At 35.6% G+C, this 15,166-nt stretch overlaps 1 protein-coding gene across 2 annotated transcripts; it reads left to right on the forward strand.

Annotated features, from left to right (window-relative positions):
• Window positions 1-3,244: 3,244 nt before the first annotated feature.
• Window positions 3,245-12,040, forward strand: LOC148850511 (putative protein phosphatase 2C 10). 2 transcript variants are annotated; one of them, XM_088944672.1, is made up of 7 exons: window positions 3,245-3,675; window positions 3,817-3,939; window positions 4,097-4,261; window positions 5,222-5,461; window positions 5,566-5,842; window positions 11,064-11,218; window positions 11,457-12,040. In XM_088944672.1, exons 3-7 carry the CDS (start codon window positions 4,223-4,225, stop codon window positions 11,595-11,597), a joined length of 852 nt encoding a protein of 283 aa, XP_088800798.1. In that variant the 5' UTR covers window positions 3,245-3,675; window positions 3,817-3,939; window positions 4,097-4,222; the 3' UTR covers window positions 11,598-12,040. The 2 variants fall into 2 exon arrangements, with proteins under 2 accessions (XP_088800798.1, XP_088800800.1); XM_088944674.1 differs by having other exon boundaries at window positions 3,509-3,675; window positions 11,064-11,319.
• The last annotated feature ends 3,126 nt before the right edge of the window (window positions 12,041-15,166 follow it).

Genomic DNA, 15,166 nt, shown 5'->3' on the forward strand with positions numbered 1-15,166 from the left:
AACAAATAGAGTCGATGATTAATATATACCAAGATCTAAAATAACCAGAAGAATGGCTGTGTTGTTGCTAGATTTTCTTTAACCGTTGCAGTGGTTCCAACTGCTAAGTGCCCATTTGGGAGGTTTTTCCCGTGGCAGCTTTGGGCTTTGCAAAGTGGGCCCCATTAGGACAGCATATAAACAATGTTTTGATGAAAAAACATGGGCCTTCAATAAAAAAAGGGCTTTGCACCTCAAAAAAAATAAAAAAGGGCTTTCGGTTGCAACTTCTCTCAGTGGCATTTCCAGAGCAGCTCAACCAAAGTCTCATCCCTCCCAAACTGGTCCTAAGTTGATTTCAGGTCGTCTGAAGTGCTCTCCATAAATTATTTAAAGAGGCTGAAGTGGATAGCCCTAAAAACAGCCAATTTGGGTTTTCCGAAATTTTCACCAAATAATATATATAGCTTATAGGTTGTCCTTATGGGCCCACCTTAGAAAGCCGAACAATCTTATTCTTTAGCCCTCCCAAGTCGCAAATAGATACTTAAACAAATGTATCATCTTTACTACATAATGTCAATACTTACCTTGGCTTCATGTCCAGGTCATGAGAGATATATCAAAATATTTGCAATTAGTGGTTATCCAAATATTTTAATATGTAAATCCAATCAATGAGTTAACGCATTTAAGGAAATGCATTAAAAAATATTTTGAAATAAAAAATGTTGTTTCATCCTCAAAATCTAAATGCCTTGCATTTGTAGTGTGAGTTTAAATTTAATCCAAAATTCCAACTATAGAGACCTTATAGTCTTTTTTCTAAGATGATTCTTTATATAAAGGTAATGAGAAACACAATGTAGAAATTCATCGCTTTCTTAGTGAATTTGAGCATGGCCCATCCTGAAATAGCACATCATTAATGTAGCATGTGTTTGGTATTATTTTCTATTTATTAAATAAATGTTTGTACTTAATTTGTCTTCAAAATTGAGAAAAGTACTTGATAAGCCATTTATTGACAACTAGGGGTTATTAGACGCCATTAGGCACCACATCAGCGGAACCATGAATAAACACTCAACCGTAGGAGAAAGAGTTAAAATAGAACTTTTGGTATGCATATAAATCAAAACCCACTTTTGTGAATATCGATGTGTACGGATGAAAATGATGAAAAACATACTGATTTGGCAATGACATGGCAGCGTTTTAATAAATGTCTATCACAAAACGTCTACAGAACAAAACACATGCATAGCATTTCTCATTCAAGAGATTTTATAGTGACATTTAAAGTTTACCTATAAACCAGACACACAATGAGGTTGTTTGGTACTGCTAACATTTCAAATATAAACACCGCACCACCAGTGCCATGTAGGCATTTTGTGCTAACATTTCAAATGTAAACACCACCGCACCAGTGCCATGTAGGCATTTTGAGTTTAGCAATCAATTCATAGCTTGATACCCATAAAAAATTTATTATAAGTCATAACTCATAGTAAACTATAGTCATTTCAAACACTTATTTTTCTGAATTTTATACTAAAAGAACAAACAAAGACATCAACAATTAAATACTAATAAAACATAGGATTAATATATATAGTGAAAATTGAGTTAAGGTCTGAGATTAAGAAATTCTATAAGATTTTAAAGGGTAGGAAGAAGATTGGATTAGATTAAGGTTGAAGGAATTTAGTTAGGGTTAGGATTAGGATTGGGTAGGTTGGGTTAGGGTTGGCCTCAACCCAACCTAACCCGACCCGACTTACAACCCTAATCTCATCAAAAGAATGAAAGAAAGACAAGCTGAAGAATTTAGGCAGAAGAAGCACAGTTTACCACAAACCCCCCGGTAAAAGTAAGAACAGAAATCTCCCAATGCAACTTGCTGAAGGCAAGGTTTGGTATCATGGTGTTGTGTATTCATTGTTTTTATGCATTGGAAATAGAGAAAAAAAAAACAAGCAGGTTGGGTTCAATGTGAGATGCAATAATTGTTTTAATATTTTATTCTATATAAGCCCTATTAATTTAAGCACCACATATTAAGATGTTTCCTTTCAAAAGTGAATTTCACATAACCCAAGAAAAAAATATGCAAAACATTTATACATAATCAGCCAACCAAGTAAAATTTAAGCATAATTGTCTATCTAGATACTAATATATCACCAAAACTAAATCACAACAAACATACAACACCACGATACCAAATTCTATAAGAATAAGACACCTTTTGCTAAATTATTCATTCTACTCTTAATGCCCATCAAGTGTTTTCTTTTTTATTCCTTCACAAAAGAATGCGAGTGTCAGTAGTGAGGCATTTCCCATCAGACCAAGGGATCCCTGGTATTTCTTGTGACCCGTTGGAAGAAAATAGTTATGAACTAACAGAATCATATTCTTTGTGAGTTGACAGTGGAAAATAACTAAAAAGAAAAGAATCACACGTTTTATACTGAAGAAAGAAAAATGAATCACAAGCTTTAGCAGCAACAATAATACAACTATTCAGATAAGCTAGTTTCATATTTTCAATTCTGTTGAGTTTGTTGGTTCAAACGTAAAAGAAAGGACTCTGGATCTCCTACCCATGGGAATTTTGTTCTCGCCTACCCACAAAATACTATCTTTTGTGAATTGAAAATATAATACTATATAGAGGATGAGATGTTTTTCCTATATAACTATGATTAATGTGGACAGAGTTCTCATGGATGGGAGATCTGGACTCGAAAAAAGCGGGTGGGAAAGCAATGTTTTTGCCATAAAAATTGCAAAATTACAGCTGAGTATTGTAGCGTGAAATTGTTTTTTTTACCCCCTACCCCCTGTGGCCTATGGGGGAAGCAAATGTGACTTGGGTTTAACACAGAAAGGAACAAAAACTCCAGTGAAGTGGTTAAATCAACACAAAGAGGTAAAAGAGCGCAAAAAAACAACAAAACAAAAGTTAAAAAGCTATGTGGCTTAAGAAAAAGTACAAAACCACAATCAAGAATCAAATGAGGAGGCAGAAAAGAGAATAAAAAGGACAAAACCCAAACAGAAAGTATGAACGCTGGACCATTTCTCGTGTGGTTTCACAAAACTGGTGGGTCAATTAGTCAACCAAAAGTCAACTGGGTAAGAATTAAAAAATGACAAAACAAAACGGAGGAAAAATCCAAGGGTAGTTTGGACTAATAAAAGGAATTCGGGGCTAGGAATAGTATTTAAGTTGGTAAGCAGGGGCTTTTTCATTAATTAAGGAAAGAAATCAAGGGCAGGTTGAGGCACCTCCCTGCGAGTTCTGATCTGCTCTATACTAATCGCGCCTCACACCATCCTTACAGTGCATCGTAGTCGTGAGTTGGGAATCTCTTCCCATAAATGATGACATTATGTACGGGAAATGTTATCAACGCACGGCTGCAATGATTTGTGAGGTTGGTGTGAAGCGCGCTTTGTGAGTAGCAGATCCGACCTCCCTTCTGCCCTTCTCCTTGCAGTTGGAGTTGGAACAGCGAGGGTACAGTATAAAATAGCCAAAGAATTAAAGGGGAAGAGAGAGAGAGAGAGGAGAGAGAAAGAGGTGATAGATAGTACAGACAGCAAAGTCAACAGGAAGGAAGTCTGCCTCGTAGCAGCCTTTTCTTTTGCACTGGCAAAGACCACAAACAAAACGGTTTCAAAGTCGGAAAAACAAACGCCAGCATCGGCGATTCCCCTCTCACTTAGATTTGTTTATTATTTCTTTTGTATTCGTATTCTCAGAGTAAAAGTTTTTACATGTTCTTCTCGCTTTCTCCCTTTTCTTTTTTATTTTATTTTCAGTTATTGTTCATATTACTAGTGCGAACCGAGAACAAGGAGAAATTCAACAGCATCGACATCCCAGGTCCCCTCTGACCTTACTTTCGCCTTCGATTCTCGAACAAGGAGATTGGTGGTGGATCGGTAAGAGGAATTATGAGATACCCAACTCACTTTTGCCCTTTATTTATTTGTTTGTTTGCTTTTTTTTTTTTAGTTTTGGTGGTAAGTATGGAGTTTAGACTTGTTTTTACTTGTGGGTTGTTGTTTCACGATCGTGTTTCTGGTTCTGATGATGCAGTTTGTGAAATTCCGGGAGAAATCGTGGATCTCTTAAGTGGGTTAAATCTGGAGTTTCGATTTTAGGTTATCAGAACAGGTAGATGTTGAAAATTTAGTGGAAGAAGTAGAGACGGTGCAGATTTATATGGATAGGTTATGCTGCTTTAATTCTCCCTATTCTGAGGTTAGTAGAATTCCCCTTTTTTTATCGTCTTTTGTGGATTTTTTTTCGATGCTTTTGTAGTAAATTATCTAGCATGGTAGTTTGATTAGTCTCCGAAGAAGCACGAATCTGTTTAAATTTGAAGTGGCTTTATATTTTGCGGTTTTGTACTGATTGGAAAATCAGTAGCTTCAGATGGCTTCTCTGTTTACTTTTTACTTTTTTCAGTTTGTGTCTTCTGACATTCAGTTAGGGTTAAATTGAGTTATATGGTTATTTTCCACTGCTCTTGAGCGGAGATATTCGTTCAGAAATTGTCATGGGTTGTCCATTTTCTTTTGTTGCAAAATACTTCTCTGCTAGGTATAGTTTCTTTTGCACCCCTATCATTTTGGGTTTTAGTGCAATTATTTCATACTGTTCCTGCTTCTTCTTCAGTTAGTTTGGTTGGGATTTTTGTTCAATATTTGGCTCTCAGCCTTATTGGATACTGTTAGGGGCCATTGCTTGGTGCAATGGTAAAATCTATGGCTGGCCAGCGTGAGAACACAAGTTCAAGTCTGAGCAGTCACTTTGTGAAACAGAGAACTCCAAACGTCTGGTCTGTGTCCAGAATACCCCTTCCAAGACCCTGGAAAATTGGGGTAATGGCCCTAACCTTGTTGGATACTGTTATTAAAATTTGTCTGGTTTTTGCAATTAGTAACTTAGCATAGTTCTTAGTTGAGTAACACTTCAAACTGAACCCAAGGCTGTTATTAGCGGGAATTTTTTATTACCTTTACTATGGTTTATTTTCGTTTTTTTTTTCTAGGGTTTGGAGGATTGGTTTCTACTTGGATTTGTTTGTCTCTTCGTCATATGAAGAGTTCTAGAAATTGTTCCTCTTATCTTTCCTTCTATTGTCTTTAAGTAATACTTTAGCTTCTCTATGCGCATTTTCTAGTTCTCATGAGTTTGATGTTAGTATTATCTCTTTAGTTTGTAGGAGTACGTTCCTCATGTAGCTCTGGTAAGGGGCGAAGCCACCAAGGTCCAACGAAGTATGGATTTAGCCTAGTGAAAGGTAAAGCGAATCATCCCATGGAGGATTATCACGTTGCTAAGTTTGTCCAGGTCAAAGGACGTGAGCTGGGATTATTTGCTATTTATGATGGCCATTTGGGAGATAGTGTTCCTGCATATTTACAGAAGCATTTGTTTGCCAATATTTTAAAGGAGGTGAGTTGTTTATGTGATGAGATTGCATATTTGATGCTTGGGCTATTTATTTATGAGATTAACCTGAAAGGGTGCAATCTAATTTCATATTTTCATCATTTTAGGAAGAATTTTGGACTGATCCCAATAGATCCATTTCAAAAGCCTATGAAAGGACTGACCAAGCAATTCTATCCCACAGTCCCGATTTGGGACGAGGTGGATCAACTGCTGTTACTGCAATACTTATAAATGGTCAAAAGTTATGGATAGCCAACGTTGGAGATTCACGGGCGGTTCTTTCAAGAGGGGGACAGGCAATACAGATGACTACTGATCATGAACCTAATACTGAGCGAGGCAGCATAGAGAACAGAGGGGGATTTGTCTCCAATATGCCAGGTTACAAAGACAACTTTGAATTCTTTGGTCTATTTCTTCTATTTGTATTTGTGCAATTTTATTTGTAAATAAGGTAAAAACAATAATCTGTATTTTATCTAGTTGTCTAGAAAGAAGTGGGATATGGCTCTTTGTTCTCTTTGGATTTAATGCCACAACTGAATCTCTAAGGACACATTCTTGCAACCAAAGCTACAGTATGTTTGTGAAAATTCTTTCTCACTTTCACCAATACACATCATTTGGCCATCATTAAGCATGTTTACCCAGTTAATGAGCCATTTGGTATGCACAAAAATCTGCTAATGAGAACTCCTAGGCCCCAACTTTATCAATACTTGAAAGTGTTCAAGAAAATTTCTCATGTAATCCATTATTACTCATTTTTCATGGTGTTTTATGACAGTTTTTTTAGTGTCATCATGCACAACCCCCCTATTGAATTAGTAATCTTTAACTTAAGTCTAACTTGGTGATATACAAGTGTTTGAGTCCCAAGGCCTCCTCTTGCAGGCCATAGAAAATCAGTCATTTTCCAAGAAATGTATTAAATTTTAAAAATTGAAACTCATGTGTATGTTTGTTTATATGTACCTGTATCAGACTAAATCAAAGTGAGGAGATTAAGACACCCCATGAATCCTCACAGAAGGGTGGTTCTTAGAATTTTGAAAACTAAAAATTTACTGCAAAACCCTTTTGCAATTAACTGTTGGTGAATTCAAGTTCTTAATGGATTCATTTCTTCTTCTTTTTTTTCAATTATATTGTTTCCTTTTATTTTATTTTATTTATTTTCTTTTTTTATTATCATTGTTTAACTTATGGGTCCTTTGTTCAATTTTCTAATGCATGTGGAGTGGAATAAGAAAAACTTTCATATGGTTAAAAAATAAGTTGTCAATTTCCTGCTTAACCTAAAATTAGAATTCAGCTGTCTGACCAAATGATCAAAACTACCTTTAGTGCTAACCTATAGTGCACTTAACTACATTGCATACAGATCATTCCATTTGAAACCTTCATCGAAAATGATACATTTTGATGTCGATCATTCTTACTGTTCCTCTTAGCTATTCCTATATATAATATATTCCCAAATTTCTAGGTTCTTTTACTTTATTATATTTCCTTTTCCTTGTTTTGTTTTTTTTTTTTTCTTTTCTTTCCTCTCAGCTAATAAAGGAAAATGCATAATCAATAGTTCAATATTTCTGCTAATAGGGCTAATTTTGTTTTGCTTCATTGTTTGATTCATCTTAATATAGTCATGGTATACCAGCAGGGAAAGGAGGAAACACTAAGGGCTTAGTTGAATGTAGAATTGAGGAAGCTTGAGAATAACTAAAATCCAATAAAACAATTGAGGAAATTTGAGGAAATAATCTATTTCTATGATTCATGGGGGAGGTCTACCTCCTGTGTTGTGCAGCCCATTGTTAACAAAAAATCTCATAACTTGTTATAAATAAGTCTCTTCCTTGTTGATGAGTTCTTTATTATTATTTTTTTAAATGAGAAGATCCCTCAATTAATTAAAGCAACCAAGTTGAGAAAGCCACTATACAGATGGATGGGACTCTGGCAGCTTACAAAGGGGTACACACAGCATTTATAGGATGGTCCTTTTTTATCTGAAATCAACAAAAAGTACTATCATTATGAATTTTGGAAGATTTTACTTGCAGATTGAGATATGACAAACATCTCTTGAATTACTGTGTGATCGAGTTCAATATCAGACCAGTCAGAAGTGCGTTTTTATTATTTGATTGTGTTAGAGATTTATCCATGCTTGCTTTATCTCCTCTAATCAACCTGGTCTTATTTGTAGGCCTTCCTGAAATATAAGTGTCATAAGCATCATCAGACAGGCCATCTAAATAACTGAGTTTCTTTGCTTGATCTGTGAGGAAAAATGATATGTTCTAATCCACAAAATGTCATCCTATCTAAAGTAGATAGGTAAAAAATATAATTTGGAGTTCTCTTCTGAATTTTAGGTTACACCTAAGGTTTTGAGATCTTGGATTGTAGAGTCAACAGACTAAAGAATAAAAACAATGGCAACAATTTTACGAGGAAACAATGAGAAAAAAAAAGGTCCAAGATAAGGCAAACTGCATATGTTGCCTATATCAGAATCAAGCTCAAGTTTCTTAGATGAGTTTTCATCTGGACCAATGATATTCCAATAAATGGAAGAGTATTCTGAATGTAAGGTTTCAAAAGAGGTGATTAGACTGAGTTCAAATGAGTCTTCAGAGGTTTGGTTCAAGAATAACTTTGATAAATTTTGCTTTAGGGATTATTGGAGTTGGATTTTGTATGATTCCTTGTTTCTTCTCTGGTTTGATGGACCCTAAGGGTATGTTTGGTTTGGAGGAAAAGGTAGGGAAAGGAAGGGAAAGTAGGGAAACCTATACAAGGTTTGTAAAGGTTTCCCTACTTTTTCCTTCAAAGCTAACACAGCCTACAGATTTCAAATGAGATATTCTCGAATGGATGGGAATAAACTTCTAAATTTTGAAGCAATTGTTTTATGTTGGAAATAACTGTTGAAAACAGCTAAGTGCACTGTTTAGGTTATAAAGCAATTGCTTTATGTTATTTCCATAGGTCAGTTCTAATTGCTATCTCCTGTACCTGATGAGTAGGTATTATGTGAAATATAAAGGCTATGGGAGGAGGGAATGCAATTAATATTCAATAAATGGACAGAAGTGAAGGATAAAAAAATTACTGGGAGCAATTTTAACATTAGAAAAGTCAATTCATTCAAATAATGGACACCCATAAAAAACCACAGCCACCAACAACCTAACAGGAACAAACACTGAATCCTACTGTTGCTCAAAAACAAAGACTGGGCCCTGATTGTCATTGAGAAATCTACATCAGAGCAGAAAAAGGAAAGCCCCTTTCCCCCCACAGATTGTCAACAACAAAGACTAGGCACTAAAGTCTCAGAATCAGGTTGATGACTGATTCTAGAATCAGGCTGGATCATAAATCGATTGTAAAAGCTGCATATAGAATCCAAACCAAAAGCCTCGGATTCTCACTGGAGTCCAATTCTGGATATAATCTAGATTCTTAGAATGCTACTGAAACAGCACCTTAGATGGTTTTTGGCATGAGCATAGAAATTTGCATATTGAAGTACTGATGTGGAGTTAGCTGAAATACCAATAGGGAAAATGAAGTTCTTATGTTTTTTTTTTTTTTTTTTTTTTTTTTTGTGGCTGCTGAATCAAGTTCTTAGTTTCTCTTAGTGTTTCAGGAGAGTTAAATGCAACAAGGGCCAAGAAGAATCTTCATAATTCTCTTTTCTTTCTTGGTTAAATCAAGTGTTTTTTTTCTTATTATTCTACACTTTTGGGTGACCAGAAATCTAACATCCCGTGATTGTTATTCTTCTCATGTCTCTTCCTAGTGGATTTATTTTCTTTTTATTGATTTTTTTTTTTTTGCATGGATCAAATCAACTAAGTCATTTCCTTTCTTTTTAAATGGTTGGTTGACCAGAAATCTGTTATCAAATTACATGATGATTCATCATATGATCTCATTAATGAAAACAAGTGATGCAGAATTTTTATAATATAAATTATTATGATTAGTCATTTGAATAATTTAAGAAATTCAGAGTTCGAAACTTGAAAAGTAAAAGGTTATGATTGTTAGTTGATTAGTTATTATTTTTGTTGAATGCTAAAAGTCTAGAACGTATTGCTTATAAACTTCTATTTTTGGGTCATTACGCCTCAACTATGCCTTTAGCCTTTTAAAATCTTGTTTTAATGGGGGGAAATGAATAATTGTGCACCATAATAGTTTATAGTTCATTTTTTTCCTGGAAATCAGTTGTAAGTTGTCATTGAATCCTTCAGTGATTTAATTTGAAGTTCAATAGTTTATTAGCATTTTAAGTACATGATATTTGTATATGGTTATATATATACATTGTAATTTATTTTTTTTATCCTTACTTTTCCACCCAGACATGACCTCCCTCTATCTGGAGATAGTTTATAAGGATATGGCCATTGATAGATTGAAATGGTGAAATAGGATATCTATAAATAACTGAAAATGGTTAGGATAAAGTTTTATTAGTTGAATTTAGAATTTCAGATGATTTTATGGTAGATGTATAACTTATCAGCAGATGTTTCCTAAAAGTTGATTTTGTTGATAATAATGATTGTATTGTGATCTTTCAATATAGGGCTGGTCATAAGGATTTGATGAAGGGACTTTAGGCCTACTACCTTGGTACGGGAATTGAGACAGTAGTAGAGGACACAACAAAAAACACACTAGAGGAATTCAATCACCCCCAATACATTATATCCCTAAACAGCCCTTGTTTCACAAGAGAGGCAGCCAAACTTTACCCAACCTTCTGAGTCCACTTGGATGAGAAATTCAATGTAGCTGTGACATGCTGAATCTCTCAAACCAAGTGCTCTAAACCCTAAGCTGATTATACTTTTAGGAATATATTTAGATCTCTTTGATGCTCTCCAGTAGGGCTAAACCTGTCATTCTATTGGAGTTCCCATTGCCATTGGGACTGGAACAAACATAAAGAATCATCATGTTACCATCCTTCCACAACCCCCTTTTCCAAATACACCTTAAGGAAAAGAAGAATATTTAAGGAAAAATAAGAAACAAAGAGAAGTTGTGCTTGGGAATAAGTTTCAAATAGCTGAACTTGATGTTAGTTTCAAAGAGAAGTTGCTATGAGTTTTGTTTTTCATCTTTTCTGGGTGATTGCTTATCACCGATCTGGATATAATCTCTCTTTTTCTATTAATGAAATTTTCTTTTTTTATTTATTACCAATAAAATACACTGGGAGGAAGGTATCTTAGATTCAAAAAAAAAAAAAAAACTCCATTTTAATTAGTCTAAATTATGCCCATTGAAGGTGTTACTAATTCATTCTCTCTGTGGCCCCAAAGACGAAGTAAATAGTTCTACAGCCTGTTTTGATTGTTTTCTCTTTGTCATTATTGTGAAATGCATTAATTTCAAGGAGTTCATGTTCAGTTTCAGCTTATCCACTCCAAATGGAAACACAATTACATTGATATTAACCTAATAAATTGTATGAATAAGTTATTGGTTTTTAAACCATATACAATAGGCTTGATGGCTCATAATTTTATAGCAGCCGTGAACCTCACACATCTATGGCATTTTCAATCAGGGGATGTCCCAAGAGTAAATGGCCAGTTGGCAGTTTCTCGTGCTTTTGGAGACAAGAGTTTAAAATCACACTTGCGTTCAGATCCCGACATTCAAAATGCAGACATTGATTTTAATACTGAACTTCTCATCCTTGCAAGTGATGGTCTATGGAAGGTTTGGCATTTTATTGTAAACAATTTCTGGACTAGGATCTGCTACCAACAAGACACTACATCTGTACATAGGGAACATCTTCCCATATATGACGAAGTATGGTAAGGAGATAGATGTTCCTGATTTGTGGCTGCAGGTGTCTTGTGGGTAGTGGATACAAGCACCTTTTTTCCATTGTATTTATGTTTCCATGTGGAAAACCTCTATGCATTTATGCACCATCTGGTCATTTATGCAGGTAATGGGTAATCAAGAGGCAGTTGATATTGCAAGGAAGATCAAAGACCCTCATAAAGCAGCTAAGCAACTAACAACTGAAGCATTAAATAGAGATAGTAAAGACGATATATCCTGCGTTGTTGTTCGGTTTAAGGGATGAAGCATAAAGGAGATATTTAATACTCAGCAGCTGCTATACATATTTTAGTAGGCCCCTTTTTGGGATGCCAATCTATGGGCAAAACCAATTAAGGGACTTCTGCCCCAGTAGGGTGGTACTGGTCGTCGTGAAACCCAGCACCAGCACGACTCACGAGTACGGAGTAAAAACACAGTTTACCTCCCCCCACTAGCCGCTGTAAATTTTTTTTTCTTCTTTTTTCTGTTCCTTTCCTAGGTTGTGGGCTTTGATATTGTTTGATTTCTTGAGCATATATGCTAGCAATGGGATGTACACAATTGGTTGTTATCTTTTTCATTTCTTTTCTCTATTTTAATTTCTATTTGCACGATGAAATCCATGGGGACGTGTAGTGGACAAACAGGGATTTTCATTTATTTGTGATAATGAATGAATGGAAAGTATGGTTTTGTTCTTGATGATGGAAGAAGGTGCACGTCTGTCTGTATGCGCCATATCGAGAAACTGGGCGGTGGGTGGATGGAGACGGACATCTCCTCCCAAGCAAGGCTTATCGGCTTAAGGCCAACCGCCAACTCTATCTTTTCTTCAATTGATGTCTGCATCGACTCGTTAGCTTTAAGCTTTTAAGGCCATAAGGGGAGGGCCCGTTCAGAGAGTTGGCTGGCTGGCTACCCATTCTATGCTCTTTTTTTTTCGCAATTTTGAGTTTTGACACTTGAACAACTTGTACCCTCCCGCTCCACACTCCACTCCAGCACCCGCTCGTGAGCGTTAAGGCATGACTGATGACCCTAGTACACCAAATCTGATGTTTGACATCTAGCCTATAATAAGAATCTGCCTTCATTCTTATTATCTAATTTCTATGTTAAAAATTCCTGTAGGAGAGGATAATTGGACCTTGGTAACAATCTTTCCTGTGTAAGGATTTTCTGTTGAAGAAGTTTCAGATTTATAAGTGTATAACTCGTTAATGAAACGCACCCAAGTCATCAAAACTTTTTATCACCACTTCAGCGGTGGAGGAAAAACAAAGGTTCTCATCTTTTCATTTCCCTTAAATGGTTTGTATAGCTTCCAAGTTAGTAAGGTATCAATTTAAGGGGAGTCTGAGTTTATAATGGTTTGAAGGCAGAATTGGGATTTTCTCCTCACTGTCACATTCCATCGTGTGAGGAGAAGATTCGGAGTCTTGAAAGGGAATTTTAACAATTATGAGACAAATTGTTGCAAGTATAAACAATTCAGAAATACACCATATATGAGTTTGAATTGTCTTCAACCATAGTCCTAATACTTGGCCAATCACCATATATGATACACCACTTGGGCCCGTGTATCAAACTGAAAGACATAATTGGGATGACTAGTGGATTATATCATTATAATGCCCATAGATATACATATACAGATACTTGACAGCAAGGTTCTACATATTGATACGTCCGATATGGGGCATATCGTGCAGTATTGTTACTTTTTTTAACCTTTTTTTCAAATCTGGTTAAGGGGGCAGGTTTAAGGTTTCTCTACCCCCTGAATCGGTCAAAATCCTGATACACTCTCTGTAGGGGCATATCGGGGTGCTCCCAATACAATACGTATCGACCAATGCGGGCCGATATGTGTCAATTTTTTTTAACCTTGCTTGATAGTGGAGACCTTAATAGGAGCCTTAATTCCTATATTCATCTATGTTAGTTTCTTTACATCTCATGTTGGGATGGTAAAGTATTTCCTCGTTCACTCGAAAATTGGTTTGCATATATCTTGACATTTGTTTGCGTTATGGTTGACCTAGCCCCAAACGTCACGTGGTAGCCTTTGCGGCCATTTTATCTCCCCAGCCACGTTGGTACCACGCGGAATAGATAAGTGCGACTAGGAAGGAGAGTCCCATACAGACGAGGAAGGTAACTCCGTCGAGGGAGATGACTCATCCCAAAGATCTCAGCAGGCAACCTCATCCTGACAATCCAGGAAGCCTCATCCGAATATGACATGGATTTCCGACTATAAATAGGTAACCACCACTCAGGATAAGAGACTTTTGGATCTTTAGACTTCTACTTTGCCTCTTTTGCTCAGACCAATGATATTCTTGCCTACTCGGTTCGACCTCATACCCTTCGTTTCACTGACTTGAGCATCGGAGTGCCTATACGGGGAATATCTCTTTAGGTGGTCAGCCCTTTGATTTTCTTTTTTGATTTCAGATCTTGGTGTATGGCTTCATCCTTCCACCTCGGTTTCACCATTTGGTAGGATTATCTGACTACGATCTTAGTTTGAGACACATTGGATCAGACAACATCAACATTTATGGATCTTTAGCTATAAAGGTCAGTGGGAATATTATTAGTAGCTTTCAAAATTCATTAAGGATGAAATATATAAGGGTGCTTACAATTTGGTTAATTTGATCATAAGTATTTTTCTAAAATTGAATTGGTCCTACTAGTTTTTACATTTCTTCAATCAAAATTAAACTGGTATCATTAGTTAATTGGTTGATCGACTTCTGATTTTTACTAGTTTGGTTCTTTGGTTTTTCAAAATTTTATATTTATAACATGTATTGTATAAGTAAATACATAGTATATTATATTATAAAATAATAAATGATATATAATATATAATATATTTATAAATATAGTATATGTGTATATATATATAATTAGGGTTGGTGTAGGGCAAGGACTTCATTCCCCATCCTCTATGTTGAGTACCCTGACAAGGATGGGGAAAATTGCCATTGCTATCATAAAGTGACACATCATACTAATTTCTTTTACATTGTTAAAGTCTTTAGGCTCGGTTTGGAAGGAGTACAAATGCAAATATGTACAATGCAAATACATACAAAATAATACAAAATACAAGGTTTTGCACTCTACAAATTGGCATTTGTACTCCATCCAAATTGAGCCTTAATGATAAATATGCCTTGTACAATTTGAATCGAGAAAAAGTAAATTGACTATATAACATATTTAACGTGATTGGTTGAAATTTTGATGTAATGTACTATAAATTTTTGAAATGCATCAGAGTTACTAAAACTAGAAGCCAAAGCTCGAAAGCCCTCTCAAATGAGTTCAGATCTACTAACCACAACACATTGATGGCCACGTTCATCCAACCATACATATGGAACATTGGTTGTATTATGGTCAACAATATTCTCAACATGTGGCTAGATGAATGTAGTTAGCAATGTGTCGTGGTCCAATAGAAAGCCATGAAGCCATGTTTACATGAGCCTAAAATAGGTTAACATTGGCATCTATGGGTACATTAGCTGGTTTGTTTTAGTAGAGAGAGAATTCAATTCCTGTTACCACCAACTTTGGGGAGGGGTTCTTTAGTATAGTGGTATGTTTTCCAAACAGCCCCTATGGGAGATTTAGGAGTGTCACTAAATACAAAAAAAAAAAAAGATTTACATAAGCGGGAAAATCAACTTTTTACTTCTTAGGCTTAGTTTGAAGGGAATACCAATTCAAATATGTACATTCAAATACATGCAAAATAAGGTTTTGTGCTCTACATATTTGTATTTGTACTCCTTCTAAACTGAGAAT

The sequence above is a fragment of the Nelumbo lutea genome, chromosome 5, assembly GCF_056320005.1.
Source record: "Nelumbo lutea isolate HS-2025 chromosome 5, American lotus-T2T, whole genome shotgun sequence".
In the NCBI taxonomy this organism is placed as follows: domain Eukaryota; kingdom Viridiplantae; phylum Streptophyta; class Magnoliopsida; order Proteales; family Nelumbonaceae; genus Nelumbo; species Nelumbo lutea.